The sequence below is a fragment of the Puma concolor genome, chromosome E4, assembly GCF_028749965.1.
Source record: "Puma concolor isolate L17-30 chromosome E4, mPumCon1.1.hap2, whole genome shotgun sequence".
Classification (NCBI taxonomy): Eukaryota; Metazoa; Chordata; class Mammalia; order Carnivora; family Felidae; genus Puma; species Puma concolor.
The window spans coordinates 70,643,943-70,671,800 of NC_141683.1; the positions used below are offsets into that span (position 1 = coordinate 70,643,943).

A 27,858-nucleotide genomic window follows, 5' to 3' on the forward strand; every position below is an offset into this window, starting at 1 on the left:
AAAAAATGTGAATGTAGTATCTATTCTCCAAACAATGGAAAGGGATGCCCTTTACTATTTATAGTTTATTTCAGAAATCAATGATATCTAACTTCATACATTTTGGCAACATACCTTCTTCTAGTTCTCTGGTTATTCTTTCCTCCAACTCCTGCCGCGTCTGAAATAAGCCAAATATTATTTAGAATGTGTAAGGTAAACAAAAGACATGGTAGGGATTATATATAGCTTAGGACATGTGGTCTTGAAATAATACTTGTAGAGATTAAACCAAAGTTAGGGATTGCTTAAACAGAAAAACTATCACATGAATAAAATAAATTCCTACCTATTTTATTTTAGTTTTAGATAACGGAGAACAGATACATACATACACGCGCACACACACACACACACACACACACACACGTATATATGTATACATATATACGTGTGTGTGTGTATACGTATATATAATATGTGTATGTTATATATATAATATATTATGTGTATTATATTAATATATATAATATGTGTACATTATATATATATATATATAATGCTATTTATGTGAGTCTGATAAAAAGCACAATTAATATTGATCTATTGAATATGTATAATCTCTGAAACGTGATGTTGGATCTTACTGGGACAAAAAAGTTTAAACAAGAATCATATTGTATATTGAATTATTACTTGGAAATGATTAGAAATACTGCCATTTATGAAAGTTTAATCAGTTTTTTACCTTAATGAATTGTTCCTTAAAATGGGCTTTCCATTTTTTCACTTGTAGAAAAACAAAATTTGAAGGAATGCTTTTTACTGTTAATTTTTCAGGACTGACTCTTAAATACATATAAAATGAAGAAAGTGGGACTGTCTTACTGTCATGTGGAAATTCTACTGGCAAAAATTGAGTAAAAATGTTTTGCTATCTGTATTATGACTAAAACACTTATTTCCTTTCATATGCACACAAAGATTTCAGAAAATCTCTTTGAAGAAAGGAAAAATAGGGGGTTACAACAGTTTCCAAACTTAGCTTCTGATTTATAACTTTCTCCATTAGCGATAAGGAAAACAATATACAATTTTCAATTGTAACTTTGTGTCCTTTCTCCAAATTAGGACCAAGTTTTGAAACACTTGACTTATTAAAGTTATGGTTATCCACTTATGAAATGTGTATGAATATTTCCAACTACAGGTGACCCATGAATAACACAGGGGTGGGGTACAGTCAAAAACCTGTATATAATTTTTCATCCCCCCAAAACTGAATTACTAATAGCCTACTGTTGACCGGAAACCTTACTGGTAAAATAAACAGTCGATTCATACATGTTTTGTACAGTAGAATAAGCTAGGGCAAAAAATGACATGAGAAAAACAGAAGGAAGAGGAAATACACTTACAGTACTGTACAGTATCCAAAAATAATCCATGTGTAAGTAAAGTAGACCCACACAGTTCAAAACCATGTTGGTCAAAGGTCAACTTTATATTACAACTGTTCCTGTCTAGAACGTACTTATTTACATCTTTCTTAGACAAGGTAGCCTCTCCCTGAATGCCCCAAACGGGCTCCAAAATAGTGTACTGGACATAATCAACACTGTGGTGATAAGGATTCCAATGTCTTTACAAATTTAGGTGTGAGGACAAATGTTTTGGCTGACATGCTTCCCAATATTTTCAGAGACTGTTTTCCCTAATACCTTTTTTTAATTGAAGTATAGTTGGCATACAATGTTACACTAGTTTTTCAGTATACAAATTCAGATTGGACAATGGTATACACTATGCTATGCTTGCTACCGTACGTGTAGTTACCCTCTGTCACCATACAACATTAATACAATATTATTGACCATATTCCATATGCCGTATTCTTCATTCCTGTGACTTATTTACTTTATAACTGGAATTTGTACCTCTTACTCCCCTTCATCTATTTTGCCCATACCTCTCTACCCACCGCCCCTCTAGCAACCACCAATTTGTCCTCTGTCGTTATGATTCTGTTTGTTCACTTGTTTTGTTTTTTTTATATTCCACATGTAAGTGAAATCAGATGGTATTTATTTGTCTTTCTGTGATTTATTTCACCTCGCATAATACCCTCTAGGTCTATCAATGTTGTCACAAATGGCAAGATCTCATTCTTTTTGATAGCTGAGCTATATTTCATTGTATACATATTACACATTGTCTTTATCCATTCATCTCTCCATGGACACTTAGGTTGCTTCCCTATTTTGGTTATCGCAAGCAATCTTTCCATAAACATAGGGATGCATACAACTTTTCAAATTAGTGTTTTCATTTTCTTTGGGTAAATACGCAGTAGTGGGATTAATGAATATCTATTTTTAAGTTTTTGAGGAACCATAACACTTTTTTGACAATAGCATTATATTCAGGCCTTATAAAATGAATGGGACAACATGACTATACCAGACTTATAAAATTAATAACTCAATACCAGACGATGGGGGAAGGCTTTATTCAAACAATTTTATATTACCATTAATAAATATTATATAAAATATAAACCACGTTTTTTATATGACATGACTTAAGGAGCTACCAAGGTAATGTTGCATCTTTTCCCCAAAAGCTCTTTTCCTAAATATTTACCTCTGTGACCTTTATGTTTATATCTAGGTAAAAACTGTGTTTCGATGGTGAAAATAGCTTTCAAGTCCATGAATAAGAACACATGTGTACTTTTGTGTATACCTTTCCATTGATCAGAAATATAAGAGGGTGAGAAAATGATACACAGAATAACTATATATCAGCAAATTTTAATTCAAAGAACATTTTTAAAGGATTTTTAATTAGAAGGATTTTCCCATTAACTGTTAACATACAAATATGGCCCATAGAAATCTAAGGTTCGGTTGGGGACACTGCAGGATTGAGGGACAAGGAAGTCACAGCCGTAGTCTCCATCTCTCCTTTAGTTAGACAGCTCTACTTCTCTCTGTTTTACACAATACAGTTTAATGCAAAAAAAAAAAAAAAACTACATTCTATTGTTTAAAAAAATTATTTTGAAGATATAAAAGTCACTAATTTAGTCAAAATCCCTAATTTTGCGTAATAGACAAAAAGGGCTCAGAGAGAGTGTACTTTGCCTGAGGTCATGAAACCAACTAGATGCAGACAAGGAATACACTTGTGGTCTTACCAAGCCTACAGTTCTATGCCAGTTACTTCCTCATAGTCAGGAAACATACGTGTATTTTAAGTATAATTCAGAGAAAATGAATACATAAAACTTTGCCATGTGGCTCAGTAATGCTTAGGTATGAAGCCCACAATAGTAGCTCTAAAACTAAATTACAAATTTTAAAGTCATGAATGAAAATAAAGGAACAGAAATTATGTTAACTCCTTTTAGTAGCCGTCAATTTTTAAGCACACCTTTTTTAATTTTTTTAAAAATTTTTTTAACGTTTATTTATTTTTGAGACAGAGAGAGACAGAGCATGAACGGGGGAGGGTCAGAGAGAGGGAGACACAGAAATTGAAACAGGCTCCAGGCTCTGAGCTGTCAGCACCGAGCCCGATGCGGGGCTCAAACTCACGGACCGCAAGATCATGACCTGAGCCGAAGTCGCCGCTTAACCGACTGAGCCACCCAGGCACCCCAAGCACAACTTTTTTAAACCACAGGACAGAGAACTTGAAAGAGAAAATCTTTAGGTGAAGCAAGCAAGCTGAAACTGAGGAAATTCTTCCTGAAAGCATTATTTATTCCTTCGAAAGAAAATTTGGTTTATCAAAATCAATCAACAAATGAGTGAACCCATGGTGTGGTTATTTATAGCAAAATTTAAAACCCAACACAGATTTCTCTTTCCCTTCTAGCATGCTTCTCTCTAACCTCTCATCATTCGTTGGTATGTACAAAAGACACAATTCACTTTATTTATAATTTAAATCCAGTCAGAAATTATAGGTGAACCTTCACTTCTCACATGTGGACTTATCTCTGTCTCCCTCCCGATGGGAAGGGGGACTTACCTAACGGGTGAATTTGGGAGAAGGAGCTAAGCAGTGCTTATGTGTTTCTAGATCTCCTCTTTGAAAAGATGTGCCTGCCCACAGTAACAAAATTTGGGTCTGCCCTCAGCTCTGTGGTAAGCACCCGGCCCCCGGGGTGGGGGTCAAGCATTTGTTTCCTCAATTTACAACTGTGTGGGGAAGTGCCCAATTTGGGAGGAAGCCCAAAGTGGCTAACATAACCTAAATCATATCCTCCAATTTGTTAGTGTGTATTAGTAATAAAACTACTAAGTTTCTCTCCATCTCCCTGTCTCCTGTGTTCTGAATTTAGAAAGAGAAGAGCAGGGTTACTTGCCGCCTACCCAGTGTCACCTGTCACAGCTCCACCAAGAAAAATGACTAGACAACACTTACAGAAACATTCTCTTCTTCCTTGACTTCATAATTAACGTACATTGTTCAAAAGCATCGCTCACTCGAAAGAGAGAAAAAGTTGAAAGGAACCATTTTAGGAACAAACATAGAAAGTAAGACAAACTGAGGACACAGAGGAATACACTCCAAATGAAAGAACATGACAAAACCTAAGAAAAAAAACTAAGTGAAACAGAGATAAGTAATGTACCTCATAAAGAGTTCAAGGTAACGGTCATAAAGATGCTCAGTGAACTCGGGAGAAGAATGAATGGATCCAGTGATAACATCAGAAAGAGATAGAAAATATAAAAAAGAACCAATCAGAGCTGAAGGATACAATAACAGAAATGACAAATACACTAGAGGGAATCAACAGCAGATAAGAAGATGCAGAAGAACAGATCAACAATTTGCAAGACAGGGTAGTAGAAATCATCCAAGACGAAAAACAAAAAGAAAAAAGAATTTTAAAAATGAGGCTAGGTTAAGGGACCTGTGGGACAACATCCAGTGTAATAATACTTGCATTCAAGGGGTTCCAGAAAAAGAAAAGAGAAACGGGCAAAGAACTCATTTGAAGAAATAAAAGCTTCATTTTAAAAATTCAAATATTTGCTTGATTTAGCTATTTATAAAATGCTCTACAATCACTCATCAAGATATTTTATAAAAATAGAAACAAAGGTGGTATAAGTCAAAAAAAAGGAAAAAGAAAAAAGAGTGCCATAAATAAGAAAGCAATTAAAGATATATTCTCGTGTAAGAAAATAGCAACACTTTTACCTTAAAAGAGAAATTAACCTTTTTAGTGTTACAAGTTGATTTAATTCATAAAAAGGACTTACCATGGATTCTTTTTTTTTTTTCTTTTTTTTAGAGTAGCCTCCATGCTTAGCGTAGAGCCCAATGCAGGACTTGAACTCATGACCCTGAGATTAAAACCTGAGCTGAGATCAAGAGTTAGATGCTGAACTGACTGAGCCACCCAGGCACCCCCATGGATTCTTTTAAATAGTAAACATTCATATGTCGTTAAGTGTTTGGAGGATGATCATTCACTGACATACAGGGGTGGACAAACTGGATTATAGCAAAACTTTGAAATGTTAATGAACCACTGCCAACTGAAAATAAGTCTAAGCATCTAAGTGTACCCATGGTTACCAGGCAATAATATTTACTTTCTAAAATCAAATTTAAATGAAAGCTTTTCAAGAAATTTAACATGGGTAAGTTTAGTTATATTTACTGAATACAGTTAATGCTAGGTGTCTCTTGTGGCACACCTGGGTGGCTCAGTTGTTTTTAGTGTCCAAATCTTGATTTTGACTCAGGTCATGATCTCATGGTTTTGAGACTGAGCCCCACATTCGGCTCTGTGCTGAGCACGAAACCTGCTTGGGATTCTCTTTCTCCCTCTCCTTTTGCCCCTACCCTGCATGCACTCACTCATTCTCTCACTAAAATAAAATAAAAATAAGTATCTCTTAGAAATGAGAGATCAAGGGACTAATATATATATAATATATATATTATATATTAATATATTAATATTATATAATTAATATTATATATTAATATTAATATAGTAAATATTATACATATGATATATTATATTATAATATATTATATATTATATTTTATTATATTGAAATTATATTATTATATAAATATTATATATTATATATATATATATATATATATATATATAAAATTTACCTCAGTTCTTTCTTAGCACATATAATGCTGACTTTTATCTCGTATGTGCTAGTTACTTAAACAACTCACAATTTCACCAAATTAAAAGCAACAACATCAGATATCTGAAACCCAAACTAAACAGATAATATAACTAACCTTCCACAAGGAAGTCTCCCAGTACTCATATGACGGCCGTGGGTTTAAGGTAGGAATCACTAAGTTTCCTCTTGGAGTAAGGTTTCCATTGAGCACTAAATTATTTTCAAAATGTCCACAATAAGGTGGTTCCAGGCCTGGGCTCATAGTAAGGGTCTTGAGTAAAGTTTGGTGCTGCTGTCTCTCCTCAAGAAAATATGTATTGCTCTCTGACAGTCTCTCCTTAGCCCTGTGAAGATTAAGAAACACAAATACATTTTCTTTTTCCCTAAATCATTCCTAAATGACATACATTTTTTTTTAGGTTTCCATAATAGTAAATAGCATTTGCCATTGAACAGTGTTTTAACACTGAACATGTGACGGAGCACACCTAGTATCTAAAATTATACTTTTAAAATTGTTCTAAAGAAATACTTATGTTTCCAGGGGGATTCCTAACTAACAATTCAAGTTAGGGAAGGGAGAGAAGTGGCTATCAGTGATGTACATGGCTTAACAAATAATACTTGCTGTCTTCTGGAATGGCTGTGCTGACAGGATCCTTCAGGATGCCATTATATATACATACTTATATTTAGTAAACCTGTTTACAGATGTAAAACTAAACCATCCCTCAAAGACATTTTCAAGCGTTTGCTTTTACCACTCTTGTACATTTCACTTATTATCTCAAAGAAACTGAGCATTTGACACTGAGGAATCATTGAGACCAACAATCTCTAGGGGAGATAGTAGATGACAGACGTGTGATCAGAAAGAACTAAAACAGCTACAGAGGCAATTAGCTTATAACAGTTACCAAGGCACTGGAGGCAGAATCTGCCCTTTCTGTCTTCAGTCTTCCACATGCCTCCCTCCCACCATGGTGCTCTTTTAGCCACTTTGGGAACTATACTACCCTTCAGCCCTGTGTGAGTCTTTTTGTATTTCACCTGGATGCCTTTATGTAAAGTAGAAAAAGCATAAAGGATAGTTTGTCTCAAGGCCCACTCTAGTAATCATACCAAAGATCACAATCAAGAGAATAAATGTACCAAGCTGCCAGGATGAGTAGTAGTAGTACTTGACCTTTTAGGTTAAAGATGTAATCTTCCAAAGAGAAACTCATCGACATTTCTATTTAGGGTAATTCTGACAAGCAATTTTATAATAATACGCTTCTAAATGAGAAAGCTTCGAACAATGCACTTAAAGACTAGCAGATCGGATCAATGGAAAATATACAGGGCGGGGGGTGCGGGGGTGGGGTGGGGGAAGAGGTCCTGTAAAACCGAAAAAAAGAGAAAGGATGCAAACTGTCCTGGACTAACATTTCAAAGGTAAGTTCACTTAGAAACCTCATTTTCCAAAATAACACGATCTAGTTGGCTTTCACTTCCTACTCATCTCATGATCTTGGCTCCACAGAAATTATGCTTTAGAGGCAAATTAATAAGCTAAATTTCTTGTCTATGATTCTGTTTTGAATTACCTGTTCAACTTATTTCTCAAGGATTTTCTAAGTTTTAATTCTTCTAGGTAGAGTTGCCTGTAGGTTTCCAACTCTGTTTTAGTAGAATCTTGAGAAGTCTTCATTGTAGAGACCTGAGATTCCAGATCTTTAATTCTAAGTTCCATTTGATTTCTCGTTGAAGCATGATCATTTTCTCTTAACTGGTCCAAGTTTTGTCGAGCTGCTGCTTGTGCCTAATGAAAAAAAATTAACAGGATAGTTTCAAAATAGGTATAATCTGGATAATTAATTATACCTGTTTCCTTTAGTTCTGAGTCAATGTTTCAGAGAGCAATTTTAAATGAAAAAAAGCTCAAGTGTAAAATATTTATCATCAATGTCAACTGAATTAAACATGATTTATAAAATTAAAGTTCAAACATTCCTGTGTTAGTATTCACGCAATCTGATAATTCAAATAATAGAATCAATGAGAAAATTTTAAAAGTCAACAATAAACTTAAGAATAATCCAAGTACAGTGCAATTTTTAAATCATAATTTTTCTTTTCCTCTTCATAGTGAGACTAGTTGTTTAAATCATCATTTTTTCTTATCCTCTCGATTTAGTAGGAAGAATGATGAAAACTGAAATCTTTAAAGGGAGGAACAAATGCCTCCAGAAATCTACAAATTACCATAAAGCAAGTAGAGGAAACCCCTACAATGCATCTATCCAAAATGTAATTTCCAGTAAAATGAGTTAAAGCACATTACAGATCAATCAATTAACCTGTAAAAACAGGTTGACTTCGTGTAATTTTTCTACTATGTCCAGTCGTGCTCTTTCTTCAATCTCCCGTTTATACTGCTCCACTTGACTGCGTTCTACCATATTCATTTCCATAAATTGTTTCAATTTTACTACTTCTTGCTGTAACTTCTTGTTGTTGCTCTCAAGTTTTTCACATTCTTCTTTGAAAGCTTTCATTGATAATAACTCTTGTTGAAGAACTTGATTTTTTGCATCCAGGTGTAGACATTTTGAACATGTAGTTTCCAGTTCTGTTGTAAGGACATCAGCCTGCATGAATAAAACACTATAGTTTGGAAGGCGTGAAAAGAGTCTAACTCAAAACTACTAGGAACATTTTTTTTTTCAGATTTTAAGTAATCTCTACACCCAGTGTGAGACTGAAACTCACAATCTCAAGATCAAGAGTAACTGAGCCAGCCAGGCACTCAAATTTTTAAATAAACTCATTTGCAATAAAATGTTACCTCTCTTAGAATGTAGAACCTTAAACAAGTCAGAAAATCAAGAGACACGTTAAAGACATCAGGTGTTACTGAAATAGATCTTTGCTATCATTCTCTTTAGTACACAACATTTGCACTTGATTCTATACTTTTATTTTTCTATGATTTTTCATATCTTTCTTTCATAAAATAAGTCCCCTCTTAGGAGAAAGTCTCTTAGCCCTTCCCCCATCTTAACACTCCATAACTTTTAAAGAAGTTTTAGCAATATCATATTGACTTATGTATGCCCAAGTCAAAAAATGCGTCCCAAGATAAGACTCTGGAAATAAGACTCTAATTCATGAATCTATAAGTAATGCTTCTAATGCCATGGCTTGTTTCTGAACTGCAAATGTTTTATGCTAATTTGAACTGCACTCCCAGGAGAAATGATTCTCCGGGATGTGTTAAGAAATCACATCTCCCAGTATAAAACTTTAATTGGATTGGGGGCGCCTGGGTGGCGCAGTCGGTTAAGCGTCCGACTTCAGCCAGGTCACGATCTCGCAGTCTGTGAGTTCGAGCCCCGCGTCAGGCTCTGGGCTGATGGCCCAGAGCCTGGAGCCTGTTTCCGATTCTGTGTCTCCCTCTCTCTCTGCCCCTCCCCCGTTCATGCTCTGTCTCTCTCTGTCCCAAAAATAAATAAACGTTGAAAAAAAAAAATTAAAAAAAAAAAAAAAAAAACTTTAATTGGATGATCCAAATATGCTTTTGAGGCAAAAAAAAATTTTAATTCAATACTGTTATCTTGTAATCCTTTGTTACTTTCTAGAAAATAAGAGATCATACTAAACAAAAACAACCACAACAACAAAACTGGCTGGAGTTTCAGTGATGCTGAGTGGGAACGACTTCCATCCATTCTATATGATTGGTAAGACAAGGTGAGTGGATGTGGTGGTTTTATAAATTCATTGATACTTCTGTGAAAATCCCTCCCCTTAAATATATGCTGGCCTCAGTAACTGGTTTCTAGTGAACAGAATATGCAGAACTGCTGTCATTTTTAAGGCCAGCTTAGAAAATGTGATACAGCTTCCATCTGACTTCCTTTCTCTAGGGAAGCTCACCCTTAGAACGCAGCCACCACGTGGTGAGGAATCCCAGGCTACCTAGTGAGTCTTCATGTAGATACTCCAGCTGAGACTAGCCAACGTCCTAGCCAAAGGCCAGCCTCAACAGCCAAACACGTGCGTGAACAAGCCTTCAGATGATTCTAGTCTCCAGCTTCCAGTTATGCCAGCTGATGCCAAATGAAGAAGAAATGAGTTGCCCTACTCTGCTTTGCCTAAACTAAAGATTGGTGAACAAGAGGAATGCTGTTTTGAACTACTAGGTTTTGAGGTGGCTTATTATGCAGCAGTAAATTACTACCACAGATACTGATACTAAAAATGGTGTGCTGCTATTCAAAAAAACCTAAAACTAAACTTCCTTTGAACCAGGAGGTAGGTCGAACCTGGAAAGATGTAGAAAAGCGTAAGAATGAGACCCAAAAAGGGCCTCCACAAGACTCTTAGTGGAAACCTGATGGCCTGTGAAGAGGCTGACAGCAAGGGTTTCTAAGCATGTGAAGAAAATGATACTGGAGGAAAGGGAAGTCATGCTACAAAATACCTGAAATTAAAACAGATAGGAAAGAGAAACTAAAGAAAGACTATGCAACTGAAAGGAACCAGGACTTACTGGGTTCAAGTATCTGTTTCTCATTTACAGCGTCTCTACATGTTGAACTGTCAAATAATGCTAAAATAAAGAAATGGCTTTTGGGTTCAGAGAAAATCCAGGGTGCTACCAGGAAAACAGAAAGATTTAAGATATGCCTCCAATTTCTTTAAGGATCTTAAGACTATAAGATTTTTTTTAAAGTAGGTTCCACACCCGACATGAGGCTTAAACTCAGCACCCAGAGATCAAGTGTCACATGCTCTACCAACTGAGCCAGCCAGGAGCCCCAAGAGTAGACGCATTTTAAAGGCATTGTCCTATAAGAGCTTCACAGGAAACCTGAAGCGAAAAGCTTATCTCAAAAGGACTTGGGAGACTCGCTTTGCTAAAACACGGCATGAAATCCAGTAATATTTACAGAAAACTAAAAAAGGTAAGAGATATATAGTAGCAAACATACTATTTGCTACCTTGGACTAAAAGAGACCAAATAGTGCAAAATGAAAAGAGGCCTTTGGGTCTTAGAAGTCCCACAGGGAGGAAGCAGGATGAAAAAACAGCTGCAAATACAGGTCATTCCTTATGAAAAGGAAGGCACCAAGAGCTTAAAGAGTAAAGAAAGGGAAGAGACATGGAGAAAGTATTCCCGTGGTTACGACTAAGTCCTAACTTAAGAACTGACAGCATGCATCAGGCTATATTTCAAAACTCTTATGGACTAGGGTGCTTCCCATCTTCTTTTTCTGAATGGGTGAGTCTTCAGCAGTTGACTAGAATGTTGCATTTGTGAGTGGTAAATAACTGTCTCTTTCGTTCTCAAGTCCTCATATTGAGAACCCTTGCACTCAAGGGGCTATACTTGAGATACCATAACCCAGGCAGCTTATCCCCACTGCACCTGATTAAGATGGTAAGATCTTGGACTCAAGGCCTGAACCTGATGCCATGATAACTGAGACTTGCAGGAGGTATTGGAGGGGGAGGGGAGTGAATGTAGTTTTCAGGTGGGAGGAATACAAACATTTGTGGCCAGTGGGTAAAGTATACTGCTTTTTAAAGGTGTCCATAGGTTTTAAATATTAATTCCACTAAAAAAAAGACCATGGAACAACCTTAGTGACTTGCTCCTAATGAACAGAATATGTGACTATGATCCTGTGTGTATTCCAAGCCTAGGTGACAAAAGGCGATTCTGCCTTGCTCTGTATCTCAGGCTGCTTACTTGGAATCTAGCTCCCCATCTAGTGAGGAAGCCTAGGCCACAAAGAGGGTCTAGGTGTGTCAGTTTCAGTGTTTCTGCTGCCTCCTGAACTGAAGTCCCAGGCAACAGGCAGCATCAACCACCAGATGTTAGTGAACAAATCTTCAAATGGTTCCAACCCCAAACCTTTCAGTTGCCCCACCTGAAGCTGAGCAGGGCAGAGACTAGCTGTCCTGGCCACACTTTTCCTAACAGATTTGTGAACAAAAGAAATCTAACCTTTGGGGAGTTTGTTAAGAAAAAAACAAAACTGATAAATTGAAATGTGGATTAAAAAAAAGAGATACATAAACTTGTATAGGAGAAATTGGTCTCCATTAAAGTAGGATGTAATAAATGTTAAGATTAATTTATTAACAACCAATGGTGCTAATGAGAAGATGCAGATAACTAGAAGCAAGATCTAAGAAGTTTTTCTCTCGGTTTTTCCCCAGCTAGGATCATATTAACTGCTCATTTTCCATATATGGCCTTTATTATGTTGAGGTATGGTTCCTCTAAGCCTACTTTCTTGAAGTTTATATCATGAATGGATGTTACAGTGTGTCAAATTCTTTTTCTGCATCTATTGCAATGATATGACTTTATGCTTTTTTGAAAATTAATATGAGGTATCACATTCATTGATTTGCAAATATTGAACCACCCCGGCAAACCAGGGATAAATCCCATTTGGTTATAGTGAATGATTGAATGATTTTTTTAATGTTTATTTATTTTGGAGAAGGAGGACAAGCAGGGGAGGGACAGAGAGAGAGGGAAATATAGAATCTGAAATAGGCTCCAGGGTCCAAGCTGTCAACAGAGCCTGACACTGGGCTCAAACCGACGGACCATGAGATCATAACCTGAGCTGAAATTGGATGCTTACCTCACTAAGCCACCCAGCTGCCTCTGCCCCCGGTGAATAATTTTTTAATGTATTGTTGGATTCAGTTTGCTTATTTTGTTGAAGATTTTTGCATGTTCATCAGAGATGCTGGCCTGTAATTCTCTCTGTGGTGTCTTTATCTGGTTTTGGTATCACGGTAAAGCTGGCATAGAATAAATTTGGAAGTTTCCCTTCCTTTTATGTTTTTCTGGAACAATTTGAAAAGGACAGGTTAAACTTTTTTTTTTTTTTTGTATTAGCTCTTCTTTACATGTTAAAATTTACGTCTGAAGTCATCTGGTCCTAGACTTGTGTTTGTTGAGAGTTTTTTGATTCCTGATTCAGTTTCCTTGCTGGTAATTGATTTTTTTTTCAAATTTTCTATTTCTTCTTGTTTTACTTTGGTAAGTTATATATTTCCAGGAATTTATTCAATTCTTCTAAGTTGTCCAACTTGTTGGCATACATTTTTTCACAATATTCTCTCATACATGTTTGTAAATCTGTGGTGTTGGTTCTTATTTCTACTCTCACATTTGTGGTTTTATTTATTTTGGTCCTTTCTATTTTCTTGTTGATTACTCTGGCTAACACCTTATCAGTTTTATTAATTTTTACGAAGAACCAGCTCTAGGTTTCATTGATTTGCTCTAGTATTATCTGTTTTTTGTTTGTCTATCATTCATTTCTGCTTTAATTTCTTTTTTTAATTTTATTTTGAGAGAGACCACACATGAGTGGGGGATGGGCAGAGAGAGAGAGTGAGAGAGAGAGGGAAAGAGAGAATCCCAGACAGGTTCCATGCTGCCAGCAGAGAGCCTAACATGGGGCTCGATCTCACAACTGTGAGATCATGACCTCAGCCAAAATCGAGAGTCACTTAACCAGTTAAGCCACCCAAGGGCCCCCTGCTCTGATCATTATTACTTGCTTTCTTCTGCTGGCTTCAGGCTTCATTTGTTGTTCTTTTTCTAGCTCCTTTAGGTGTAAGGTTAGGTTGTTTGAAATTTTTCTTGCTCCTTGAAGTAGGCTTATATTGCTATGTACTTCCCTCTTAGGACCACTTTTGCAGCATCTCAAAGGTTTCAGACCATTGTTGTTTTTTTTTTTTTTTTTCATTTCCATTTGTATACACGTATTTTTTTTAAGTTTCTTCTTGTATCTCTTGCTTAACCCATTGCAGTGTAGTAGCACGTTATTTAACCTGCATGTATTGTTTTTAATAATTAAGGCCTTTTTTTTAATCCATTCTTGAGAATAGTCCATGTATAGTTGAAAACAACGTGTATTCTGTTTTAAGATGGAACGTTCTGAAAAAAATCTCTTAACTCCAATCTGGTCCGCTCTGTCATTCAAAGCCATTGTTTCTTTTTCTTTTTTTTTTATTAAATATATGAAATTTACTGTCAAATTGGTTTCCATACAACACCCAGTCCTCATCTCAACAGGTGCCCTCCTCAATACCCATCACCCACCCTCCACTCCCTCCTACCCCCATCAGCCCTCAGTTTGTTCTCAGTTTTTGAGTGTCTCATGCTTTGGCTCTCTTCCACACTAACATCTTTTTTTTCCTTCCCCTCCCCCATGGATTCCTGTTAAGTTTCTCAGGATCCACGTAAGAGTGAACACATATGATATCTGTCTTTCTCGTATGGCTCAACGCCATTGTTTCTTTGGTGATTTTCTGTTAAGATGTATTTTTTGGTGATTTTTTTGTTAAGATATGTTGATGTAAATGGGGTGTTAAAGTACCCTATTACTGTCTTATTATCAATTTGTTCCTTTATGTTGGTTATTGTTTTATGTACTTGAGTGCTCTCATGGTGGGTGCATAAATATTTACAATTGTTAGATCTTACTATTGGATTGTACCCTTTATTAGGATACAGTAGCATTCTTTGGCTCTTGCTACAGTCTTTGTTTTTGGTTTATTTCGAGAGAGACAGGGTTGGGGAGGGACATAGAAAGGGGGAGAGAAAGTTTCAAGCAGCCTCCATGCTGTCAGCCTAGAGCCCAACATGGGGCTCAAAGCCACCAGCCATAAGATCATGACCTGAGCCAAGACCTAGTCAGTCGCTCAAATGACTGAGGCACCCAGGTGCCCCACAGTCTTTGTTTTAAAGACTCTTTTGTCTAACAAAAGTATCGCTATTTTTTCTTTTAACGTGATAAATTTTTCTCCATCCCCTCGCTTTCATTTTTTTTTTAATAGAATTTATTGTCAACTTGGATAATATACAGTGCGTATAGTGTGCTCTTGGTTTTGGGAGTAGATTCCCGTGGTTCATCACTTATAGACAACACCCAGGGCTCATCCCAAAAAGTGCCCTCCTCAATGCCCACCACCCACTTTCCCTTCTTACCCACCGCCCCCCATCAACCCTCTATTTGTTCTCTGCATTCGAGAGTCTCCTATGGTTTGCCCCTCTCCTTGTCTGTTTGTAACTATTTTTCCCCTTCCCTTCCCCCACGGTCTTCTGTTACATTTCTCAAGTTCCACATAGGAGCAAAAACATATGATATCTGTCTTTCTGTGACTTATTTCATGTAGCATAATACCTTCTAGTTCCATCCATATTGCAAGAGATAGCACGATTTCACTCTTTCTCCTTGCCAGGTAGTATTTCAGTGTATATATAAACCACATCTCTTTATCCATTTATCAGTTGATGGGCATTTAGGCTCTTTCCACAATTTGGCTATTGTTGAAAGCACTGCTATAGACACTGGAGTACATGTGCCCCTATGAATCAGCACTCCTGTATCCTTTGCATAAATTCCCAGTAGTGTTATTGAGGGGTCGTAGGGTAGTTCGATTTTCAATTGTTTTGAGGAACCTATGCACTGTTTTCTAGAGTGGCTGAACCAGTTTGCATTACCACCAACAGTGCAAGTATCCCCTCACTTTCAATCTGCAGGTGTCTTTATGTCTAAAATGAGCTTTTTGTAGGCAGCATACAGATGGGTCTTGTTTTTTAATCCATCCTGTCACCCTAGGTCTTTTGGTTGGAGTGTTTATTCCATTCATATCCAAAGTAATTATTGACAGGTATGTATTTATTGTCATTTTACTACTTGTTTTGTGGTTGTTTCTGGAGATTTTCTCAAATCCTTTATTGTTTTTCTCCCTTTGATGTCTTTCTAATTTGCTTTAATGATATATTTGGATTTCTTTCTCTTTATTCTTTGCATGGTTATTAGTGGGTTTTGGTATATGATAAGCATTAATTTGTATGTCACCCCTTCTGTGTGTAGCAGTCTATATTAAATTGATGGTCACTTAAGTTAGAGCTCATTTTTTTCTCCTCCCCATGTTTTGATAAGCTATTATATTGTATATCCGTTTTTGGGGCATTCCTTGAAGATTTTTTTTGACAGAAATATACATTTTTACTGCTTTTACATTTCCTGCCTTTATACTGTCACTTTTGATCTCTCCTTTCCACTCAGAGTCCCCGATAATATTTCTTACAGGCTGATTTAGTGGCCACAAACTCCTTCCATTTTTGTTTGTCTGAGAAATTCTTTATCTCTCCTTCTATTATGAATGATAGCCTTACTGGATAGAGTATATTGGGCTGCAGATTCTTCTCATTCAGCACTTTGAATATATCATGCCATTGCCTTCTGCCTTGCAAAGTTTCTGTTGAAAAATCTCCTGCTAGCCTTGTGGGTTTTCCCTTGGAAGTTAATGACTTATTTTGCTGCTTTTAAGATTTGTAGCAGTGGGGCGCCTGCGTGGCTCAGTCTGTGAAGCATGACTTGATCTTACCTCAAGTCGTGACCTCGCAGTTCGTGCGTTTAAGCCCTCCAGTGGGCTCTGCGCTGACAGCACAGAGAGTGCCTGGGATTCTCTCTCTCTCTCTCTCTCCCTCTCTCTCTCACTCTGTCTCTCTCTCTGCCCCTCCTCTGCTTGTGTCTGCGTTTTGTCACGGAAATAAAAAAAACAAAAGCAAAAAACAAAACACTAAAAAAAAAAAAAAAGATGTTAGCAGTATATTTTGCAAATTTAATTACAATATGTCTTGGGTGTTAATTTTGATGGAAGTTCTCTGTGCCTCCTGGATCTGGATGTCTGTTTTCTTCTCCACATGACGGAATTTTTCAGTTATTGTGTCTTCAAATCAATTATCTGTCCCCTTCTCTCTGTCCTCTTCTTCTGGGACTCCTATCATAGGAATGTTTTTACATTTGACGGAGTCACCGAGTGCCTTAAGTCTATTCTTGCATTGGATAATTCTTCTTTGTCTTCTTCAGCTTCACTGCTTTCCATTACTCTGTCTTCTAGGTCATTAATTTGTTCCTCTGCTTCTTCCAGGTTGCTGTTCATTTTTACTGCACTCTTCATCTCTGATTCTTCAACTCTTTTATGTCTGTGGTAAGGGTCTCTCGGATGTCTTCCATTCTTTTCTCAAGGCCAGTGAATATCCTTATGATCATGGTTTTAAATTCTCCATTAGGCGTGTTATTTACATCTGTCCCATTTAGGTCTCTGGCCATGGCCTTATCCTGTCCTTTCATTTGGGATAAATGCTTCTGTCTTTTCATTTTGTCTAAGTATCTGCCAGCTTCTGTGTGTTAGAGAAGCCAGTTATGTCACCTGCTCCCGAAAGTAATGGACTTAGGAAAAAGACGTCGTGTAATGCCCAGGGTCTAGCACTTCAGGGAGTATCACCAGTGTGTGCTGCATGTGTCCTGCTCTTGTGTTCTGGCTATGCTATCCTTTAGGCCAGTCGTCTGCAGACGCTCTCCTTGCCTGGTCTGGTGAGTGTGTGGTCCCTGGTCTGAATGTAGCGGGTTTTAACTAGGTGTGCTCTGGTCTGCTTATGAAATGAGACCTGTCACCACCTCTACTGGAACTGAGGCCAAGGGAAACTCTCTGGTTGGGAGATGTGGTGTGGGCAGGTATTTGTCCTGGTCTTCTGGGGGAGGGGTCTGCTGTGCTGGGACTCAAGCAAGAGTGATTGAGAAAGGTAGTTCCACCAGAGTGTAAGGGGGTGGTGTTTGGTGTAAGCCAGTTAGGTAACCAGTGTTAGCAATGCACTGCTTCCTGCAGGTGGCTTTATGTTTGTGGTGAGGGGCAGGAGAAGGAGATGGTGCCAGCCAGTGGCTTTGTTCCTACAGACAGGCCTCTGAACTTTGCCTCTGAGGGACGTGCTCTGAGAAGAGCAACTAATCTCCCCACTGTGTGCCCCAGGCACTCTTCAGACCACTGTACCCATGCTATATGTTCCCACGTTGTTTGCCTGCCCTCTGTCCATGAGCAGTGGAGTACCTCAGGGATGTAAACCACCTAAATCGGATGCCCTTTGAAACTCCAGACTTTACACACTACTGGTTGCAAGAACTCACGAAATGCAGGCCCTCTTGTTTTCCAAGCCAGTGGCTATGGGGAAATGTTCTCTTTGTGTGTTCCCCTGTGCGTTTCTCTCTCTCACCCTTACCCACAACCTCGACTCCCTCCCCTCTGCAGAACCCAGGATCTGTTTCTCTTCTAGACGACATTTATGCATCAAGGAACTTCTGTGATGTGCCCTCTTCTCTCCCTTTTGTTGTGGAGTTTGTTCTGTCAGTCTTCAGGTCGATTTCTGGGGTTTTTAGGGTGAGCTGATTGTTATCTAGTTGTATTCGTGGGATGAGGCAAGCCTAGAGTCCTCCTACTCCTCTGCCTTCTTCCTGTCTCTAAGATCTTTTTCTAAGATTCCCTTCAATTCCAACAATTCTTACAAGTAGGCAGGAATGCCTCTTTAGAATGTCTCCTCAAGTTAAGGTAGAAGCACAGAGACATACGATTTGAAGCACAATAGTTGAAAAACTAGAAAGAGTCAATTTGATAACCAAAATTGGGCCTTTGGTCTGATTTCAATTAAAGGAAATAGGCAGCTTTGAGTATTTTTTAATCCATTGAATGCTCAATCTTCATTCTCCTTTCCTCAGTGAGGAAATAAAGAGAATGTCATGGAATCATTTTTCATCTTTTCAGTAGCAAAACAAATGTACTGTCCTTTAGCACTACTTAAATTAACTCCACATTCTGCTTTACCTTACTCCAACCTTCTTTGTGTGGAGAGGTAAGATCACTTCATCTTTGTGTTGTCCCACAATGCTTCTCCATATCATACAAGTTGGCCTCAAAAGTTTGTTGTCATTCAAATTACCAATCTAGTATTTGTCTCTGATAAATCAACTGAATACTACCGCAATTTGTACAGCTGTATTATTTTAATGATATAATGTTTATTCCATTAATTATATGCTGAGCTAAAACATATAGCTATACATATCTTTCTATTCAAGTGAAAGAAGGGGAAACAGCCTGCTGTGTTTTCCAAGAAAGTATGATCTGTGCCAAGAACAGGATTAACACCAGTGTTACACACAAGAACAAGGTCAGAAGAGGATCTCATTGTGAATTGCAAGATGATGGGTTAGCAAGATTGCTTAACAGGAAAGAGGAATAGCCTAGAGTTAATCTTTTCCTTCTTAGATGGTGAAAACTATGGATGAGTCTATGCATTATAATGAGATAATAAAATATAATGAAGTAAACGTTAGTAGACTGAGTCAAGAGATCCTATGGCCAAGATTTGATGGAAATGAAAGTGGGCAGCACTGACTGAGACACTAAAAGTTTGCACAGGCGGGGAACCTGGGGGGCTCAGTCAGTTGAGCCTCAGCCTCTCAGGTCATGATCCCAGGGTCATGGGATCAAGACCCCTGTCAGCCTCCACACTAAGTTTGAAGCCTGCTAAAAATTCTCTCGTCTCTCTCTCTCTCTCTCTCTCTCTCTCTCTCTCTCTCCCTCTCCCTGTCTCTCTTTCTCTCCCTACACACCCCCTCGTCCTGCTTGTGCCCGCTCTAAAAAATATGTAAATATAAATAATAAATAAATAAATAAATAAATAAATAAGTAAATAGAAGTCTGAACACACTAAAGAAAGAGCATTTTATCTTTTTGAGCCTGACTTCACATCGAGTCAGGGGGTCAGCAACGCAAAGGCTGGCAAAAGGGTCTTTCAAGAAACAAAAATCTTATAGGAGCAAAGTTTAGTTCTACTACACTGACTTTTTATTATTACATAAGTGACTGGTAATTTGCAAGATAACTAGGAAAAAGTTTTCATAAAATTTGTTATGGTACTGGCATAAGGACAGACATATAGATCAATGTATTAACATTCAGAATCTAAACATAAATTCTCACATTATAGTGAAGTGATTTTCCACAAGGGTGACAGACAATTAAATGGAATAAGACTAGTCTTTTTAACAAACGGTACTGGGACCAATGGATATCCACATGCAAAGCAATAAAATAAGACCTCTACCCCATAGCATATATACAAAATTAACTTAAAATCTAAGAGCTAAAATGATAAAACTCTTAGAAAAAAGCTTATGTGTATATGTTTGTGACAGGATTTGACAATGATTTCTTAGACATGACACCAAAAGTCAAAAGCAGATTAAGTTTACTTTATCAAAATTAAAAACTACTACGCTTCAAATATCACCATCAAGAAAGTGAAAAGGCAAGTGACTAAATAGGAGAAAATACCTGAAAATCCCATATCTGCTAAGGGATTTGCATGTAGGACATTTAAATAACTCTTCCAATAATGAAAAGACAATCCAATATAAAAACGGGCAAAAGAATGGATTAGTTCTTTAAAGATGATACAGAAATGGATAATAATCACGTTAAAAGGGAGATGTTTGGGGTTCCTGGGTGGCTCAGTCAGTTAAGCTTCTGACTTGGACTCAGGTCACGATCTCACGGTTCGTGGGTTCGAGCCCTGCATTGGGCTCTGTGCTGACAGCTGGGAGGGAGCCTTGAGCCTGTTTCAGATTCTGTGTCTCCCTCTCTCTGACCCTCCCCTGTTCACCTGTTCACGCTCTGTCTCCCCTGTCTCAAAAATGAGTAAAACGTTAAAAAAATTAAAAAAAGAAGATGTGATATATATATATATATATATATATATATATATATATATATATATATATATATATTCATTCCATGGAGTATTACTCAGCAATCAAAAAAAAAGGAATCTTGCCATTTGCAACTACGTGTATGGAACTGGAGCGTGTTATGCTAAGTGAAATTAGTAGGAGAAAGACAAAAACCATATGACTGCTCTCATATGAGGACTTTAAGAGACAAAACAGATGAACAAAAGGAAAGGGAAACAAAAATAATATAAAAACAGGGAGGAGGACAAACACAGGAAACTCATAAATATGGAGAAAAAACTGAGGGTTGCTGGAGGGGTTGTGGGAGGGGCGATGTGCTAAATGGGCAAGGGGCATTAAGGAATCTACTCCTGAAATCATTGCTTCACTAAATGCTAACTAATTGGGATGCAAATTTAAAAAAAAATAAAACTAAAGATACAACAAGAAGAGTAACGCCCCCAGCCCCACCAAAAAATTTCTCAACCCAGGAAGCCTCTGGTTGGGGATTCAGGAGATAAGGACCTTCTAGAGAAGTCAGAGCAATGGACTGAGTTGGCTGAAAGCTATCTAAGTTTTTGTTTCACAGGGAACACCTTAAAGTGGCAGACAATTTCATGCCATAACCTTAATTCCTTTCTATAGGGATACACAGAAAATCCCTCGTTATTCTTTAATAAGCTTCTTCAGTTTCGGATATCCTTACAAATTTTAGTTTTTGAGACCTTAAAGATTTCTTTAGGACACAGTAGCAGGACAACGCCTAGCACTCTCATTCATAGAAGACTGATCAACAGAGAGTCATGTTACTCGCATGAAAAGTTCCCTGTTACTATGTGACTCATTTATAAGACGTCTAGAAAAGAAAATAATTTTCAATGTCTCTTCAGCCACAAAAAGGACCAGTCAACAGAATGTTCTAATTCCCCTGACGGGTATAGCTGTCTAATGAAACTTGCATGTATATTATATAGCTTTTGCGACTGACAGAAACGAGTTGGTCAGTGTATCTACCTAAGTGTAAATCCCACTTAGGATTTACAATGAGAATCCTCCAAAGGAGGGTGAGAGTGCGAGGACATTAAGTGTTCTGCTTGGAAAACAGTTGGGGTTTCACTACATATGAATAAATGAGAATCCTGAATGGCACATTAGTCTTTTCTGAGATTGAATTGTGAAATCTCTGAAAGGCTGATTAACTCAAGTGAGTGGAAAAAGAAAATGAGTTTCTGAACTTGCAATGGTAGGAGCACTGTGTTACTAGGTAAGACCCTGACAGAGCAGCCATTTCTCCTTTTTCACTGGCGTTTCTTTTCCTTTACAAAATCCAACAAAGAGAAAAGTCCATTCCCTTGAGAAGGACGTTTGCATAACGACCTGCTAGTCATTCTTGATGAAGAGAATAAATTGCACACTTGTGATTACAAATTACAACAAATCATCATTAAAATAACCCATTCTCAAACTCTCACTGAAGGGTTGAGACTACAAGAGAAAGTCAGATTTCAAGATGACATGATCACTCAAAGCGTGTGGAAGTTTGAAACACGCTGAAAAATATTAGCAGACACTCTCACACATCCGTATGCCAACGTTCACAGCAGCATTATTAACAGTAGCCAAAAGGTGGACTAAACCAAACGCTCACTGTGGTATATATAAAATGTTGCTTTTTTAGACTCTCACATTGTTTTTATGAAAATCTCACTATAAACATCATTATGAGTTCAATCAATTTCATCTCTATAGAAAAATTCCATTGCTAGTAGCAAATAGCAACAATATCAACAAATTTTTCGATAAGTGAGCCTTTCCATGTGATCCAAAACATTCTTATGTACTAGTCCTAGTGAAATACGGATTCGTTTTCAGTAGGACAGACATTAAGCGACCGACTTACCAAACTTGTCTTTAACAAGTTGCTCGGAAGATTGTGAATTTGGGCCGCTTGTTGTTTGATGGTTTCTTCTGGCCTGGCATTTTGCACTTCTAGCCTAAAATGCAGATCTTAAGATAATTATTCTCACACATAAGTGTAAAACAATACCAATAATATCTGAACAAATGAGGGTCTTACAGAAATTCGTAAAATTGTGTCAAGAGGAAGATTTGGGAATTGTGCCATTTTTCTCGTGTTTTGTGGATAAGGTGCAAAATAGAGATATAATATCCCCAATTTTGCATTTCAAAATAGCTCAAAGCTGGAATTTGTATCCAGCTTAACAATAATGTACTGGCATAACAAGTATATTTCTCGTACTACACTGCTTATCTGCTGTATAAATAAGGTATTTTCTGTGAGGATTAAATTATACTTTTCCATATGATCTTACGTCTTCTCCGCATATCTTATGTCCTTTGCCTCTCGATCCTTTGCTTCTTGCAACTAGAATAAAGAAAAAAAATAATTTTAACTACTGACAATCTAGTAAAACACCATCACCTGTTTTTGTAACGAAATGTTATTATTATTATTTTTTAACTTAGTGGGGCACAGAGAGAGAGAGAGAGAGAGAGAGAGAGAGAGAGAGAACGCCCAAATGGGGAAGGGAGTCATAGGGAGAGACAGAGAAACTTGTAAGCAGGCTCCAAGCTCAGGGTGAAGCCTGATGTGGGTCTCGGTCTCATGACCGGTCTCATGATGTGGAGTTTGGGATCATGACCTGAGCAGAAATTAAGAGTCAGGACGCTCAACCAACAAAGCCACCCAAGTGCCCCTGTAACTGAAATCTTATTGGACCCAGCCACACTCTCCCCTACACGCTGATTGATGGCTACTTTTAGGTCATAACAGCAGAGTGGAGCTGCTACAACAGAGACTGTGGCCTACAAAGCCGAAAATGTTTCAATACTATTCCAGAATAGTTTACCAAACTTACTCTCTTACAAAAACATAACGTTGTTAATGTTTATAAATTATATATGATCAGATAAACATACAAATGTATCTACTGGTCAAATGGAGGAAATATAGGAAATTACCTTATGGTAAACATTTCTGTTCTCACATTACAAGCACTACTACATCAACTATGATTTTAAATATTCACATAGGTGAATGACATTTCTATTCTCGTGATTATGAAACTGAACATGCTATTTTCAGTGACAACGAGATATTTCATGGAAGAGTTTGACAAGCAGTATCCTAGTAGGAGCCAGAAAGCCTGGGTCTGAATTCCCAATTCTGCTGGTTATGAGCTGTATGACCTTAAGCACAGTACCTAAAACTTCCTTGTCTCAGTCTCTAAATCTGTAAAATGAAAGTAATAACAGCACCTACTGGGGTACCTTAGTGGCTCAGCCGGGTCAGCGTCTGGCTCTTGATTTCTGCTCAGGACATGATCTCAGGGTCACGTGATTAAGCCTCACATCAGGCTCTACGTGGACAGCAAGGAGCCTGCTTGGAATTCTGTCTCTCTCTCTCTCTCTCTCTCTGTCTCTCTCCCTCTTTCTCACTCTCCCTACCTTCCCTTCCCCACAATCTGTCTCTCTCTCTCTCTCAAAATAAGGAACCTTAAAAAAATGATCTCAAAATAAATAATAATAGTATCTACCTAACTGGGATCTTGGTAATATAAATTTAGGAAATAATACATGAACAACTTAGAAGGGTACGTGGCACATAGTCAGCTCTAAGTGTATGCATTTAGCATGATTACTGTTGCTGTATTTTGCGTTCCAATACAATGAGATAGTTTAGGCAGGTGGCATGCCAATACAAGTGGCCCCGTATACAAACTATACTGAAGTTATTCTTCATATCACCGCAAGTGGCAGCAAATGGGGAGGATGAGGCCCAGAGTCTCTCCTCAGTACTTCACACAACTTTCGCCAATGCCACTAGCAAACAATACCTTTTTTTTTTCCTCTTATAATACTTTCAAATAACATCCTCTCTATACCCTCAGTGGACAATGCTCACAGAGTAAAGTACAAATAGCACCACCTAGACTGAGTAGTAGATGCTTTATATGACCATCAGAGGCAAGGGAAAGCCACTGATATGGAAATAATGGAGTCTTGCTAAACCAAATGTCCTCAATCATTTCATGCCCGTACTGTTTACGTTAGGCTGCTTTAGCAGGTACTCTGGTGAAGAGATTAAGGCTTTGTGGTAACAGCATATCAGAAAAGCTGGCCCCAGAGCTTTGCAGTTGGTAAAGTGCTACAAATCTGTAAATCCCAGCACCGGCTGCATAAGGAAGAAAGATTTCAATTTCTCCTTTTCTATTAACCATTTGCTTAAGTTTGAAACTTTCTCCATCTATAACACCGCTTCTCCCCTTGCAGTGGACTCAAATATTCTTTAATGAATCATCTCATCCACAGATTCAAGTTTTCTTCACTTATTCCTTCTTTTACACTAAAATCTAACTTCCACTAAGAAAATTTGAGGGTCATAAAGGACCTTTTTTTAAAAAAAAATTATTAAAGTCTTAATCCTGCTTCACTTCTCAGCAGCAGCTGAGAAAAATGATCATACCCTCCCCCTGTGCTTCTAACCCCACCTTATTTCTGGAGGATGGCAATCCCTGACATTAAATCCTTCCCCTTGCTACCTGTGTTTTGAATTGCTCTTAAGGCGTCAAAACCAGATTCTCTAATTCACATTTCCAGCTTTGCCCGTTTGCCTAGGCCACGTGTCCTTTTCGCTCTTCCATCTAGGTGCTCACAGACAACATCCTCAACCGCGCAATCAAAAATCATTACTTGACATGGAGTACCTTTGTAGACAGCTAATCGTGTACATTTTATTTGGACTCTTTTCAGCGTTAGAGTGTGTCTTTCTTATTGAGTCTTACGGGGCACCTTTACCCTTAGGATGCTGACGAGTGCACTTTGTCTCGCTTTTTTTATAACACAACATTTATCACAAGGGCTGGATGATCACCGGTTTGCCTTTGTTTCCTTTTGAGTAATTTCTTCGTCCATAGAGATTTCAACTTATGGAAGTCTTCTGAAGTTCCTTTCAGACCCATACTTGACTATATTATTAGGAAGGTTAAGTTGGCTACAGCTACCTCTTCTTCCCAATCCAGATTCTTCACCTCAAAATTGTGTGCATCAAATATCTTCACCCAGGTAGCCCCTGGTTTGGGGATTCAGGAGATAAGGACCTTCTAGAGAAGTCAGACCTATGCACTGAGTTGGCCGAATGCAATCTTCAGTTTTTGATTCACAGAGAAGACCTTAAAGTGGCAGGTAATTTCATGCCATAACCCTAATTCCTTTCTATAGAGATGTACAGAAAATCCCTCGTTATTCTTTAATAAGCTTCATCAGTTTCGGATATCCTTACAGATTTTAGTTTTTGAGACCTTAATGATTTCTTTAGGACACAGTAGCAGGACCATGCCTAGCACTCTCATTCATAGAAGACTGATCAACAGAGTGTCATGTTACTCGCATGAAAAGTTCCCTGTTACCATGTGACTCATTTATAAGACGTATAGAAAAGAAAGTAGTTTTCAATATCCCCTCAGTCATACAAAGAACCAGTCAACACAATATTCTAGTTCCCCTGACGGGTATAGCTGCCTAATGAAACTTGCATGTATATTATATAGCTTTTGTGACTGACAGAAACGAGTTGGTCAGTGTATCTACCTCATTGCTCCCACTTAGGATGTACCATGAGCATCCTCCAAAGGAGGGTGAGAGTGGGATGACATTCACTGTTCCACTTGGAAAACAGTTGTGGTTTCACTACATAAATTAGAATCTTGAATGGCACATTAGTCTTTTCTGCAATTGAATTCTGAAATCTCTGAAAGGCTGATTAACTCAAGTGAATGGAAAAAAAAATGAGTTTCTGAACTTTCAATGGTAGGAGAACTATGTTACTAGGTAAGGCCCTGACAGAGCAGCCATTTCTCCTTTTTCACTGGCATTTCTTTTCCTTTACAAAATCCAACAAAGAAAAAAGGCTATTCTTTGGGAAGGACGTTTGCATAATGGCCTGCTAGTCATTGTTGATGAAGAGAGTAAGTTGCAAATTTGTAATTATAAATTACAACATATCATCATTAAAAGAACTCTTTCTGAAACTCTCACTAAAGGGTTGGGTTTACAACAGAAAGTCAGAATGCCAGATGAAATGATCACTCAAAGACTGGGGACGTTTGAAACACGCTGAAAAATATTAGCAGGGACTCACACATCTGTATGACAATGTTCACAGCACCTTTATATACAATAGCCAAAAGGAGGACTAAACCAAATGCTCACTGTGGTATATACAAAATGTTGCTCTTCTTAGATTCTCACAATATTTTTATTTAAATCTCACTACAAACATCATTACTTTATGAATTCAATCAACTTCATCTATACAGAAGAATTACATCACTAGTAGCAAGCAGAAACAATATCAACCAAATATTTTGATCAGTGAAAATTTCCATAGGATCCAAAACATTCTTATGTACTACTACTAGTGACATAAGGATTCCTTTTCAGGACAATCATTCAGAGATCGACTTACCAAACTTGCCTTTAGCAAGTTGCTCTGAAGATCTTGAATTTGGGCCGCTTGATGTTTGATGGTTGCTTCTTGCCTGGCATTTTTAACCTTTAGCCTAAAATGCAGATCTCAAGATAATTATTCTCACACATAATTTTAAAACTGTATCGTGTAACTTCTGAACAAGTGAGGGTATTACAGATTGTTAAAATGGTATCAAGAGGATGATTTGGCAATTGTGCCAATTTTCTCGTTGTGTTTTGTGGCAATGGTGCAAAATTGAGGGATAAGATGCCAAAATTTTGCATTGCAAAATAGCTCAAAGCTGGAATTTGTATCCAGCTTGACAATGATATACTCGCATAACTAATACATTTCTCATAGTACACTCCTTATCTGCTTTATAAATAAACAAGTTATTTTCTGTGAGGTTTAAATTATACTTTAGCATATGATCTTTAATCTTCTCAGCGTATCTTTCGGCCTCTGCATGTCGTTCCTGTGCTTCTTGTAACTAAAATAAAGAAAAAATAATACTTTTAAATACTGTCAATCTAGTTGAACACCATCACCTGTTTCTGTACTAAATGTTTTTTTGTTGTTGTTGTTATTTTATACTTGAACGAGAGA

At 37.6% G+C, this 27,858-nt stretch overlaps 2 protein-coding genes across 2 annotated transcripts in view; both read right to left on the minus strand.

Moving 5' to 3' along the window:
* Positions 1-27,858, minus strand: part of LOC147572807 (ankyrin repeat domain-containing protein 26-like) — a 626,452-nt gene that overhangs the window by 56,231 nt on the left and 542,363 nt on the right. The gene's annotated exons all lie outside the window — the stretch shown is intronic.
* Positions 1-27,858, minus strand: part of LOC112859380 (ankyrin repeat domain-containing protein 26-like) — a 55,430-nt gene that overhangs the window by 1,505 nt on the left and 26,067 nt on the right. Inside the window, exons 8-11 of the mRNA XM_086694555.1 lie at positions 8,501-8,791; positions 7,748-7,962; positions 6,274-6,502; positions 115-160 (exon numbers count right to left, since the gene is read on the minus strand). Of these exons, the coding sequence (XP_086550681.1) occupies positions 115-160; positions 6,274-6,502; positions 7,748-7,962; positions 8,501-8,791 (781 nt within the window). The remainder of the gene's footprint in view (positions 1-114; positions 161-6,273; positions 6,503-7,747; positions 7,963-8,500; positions 8,792-27,858) is intronic.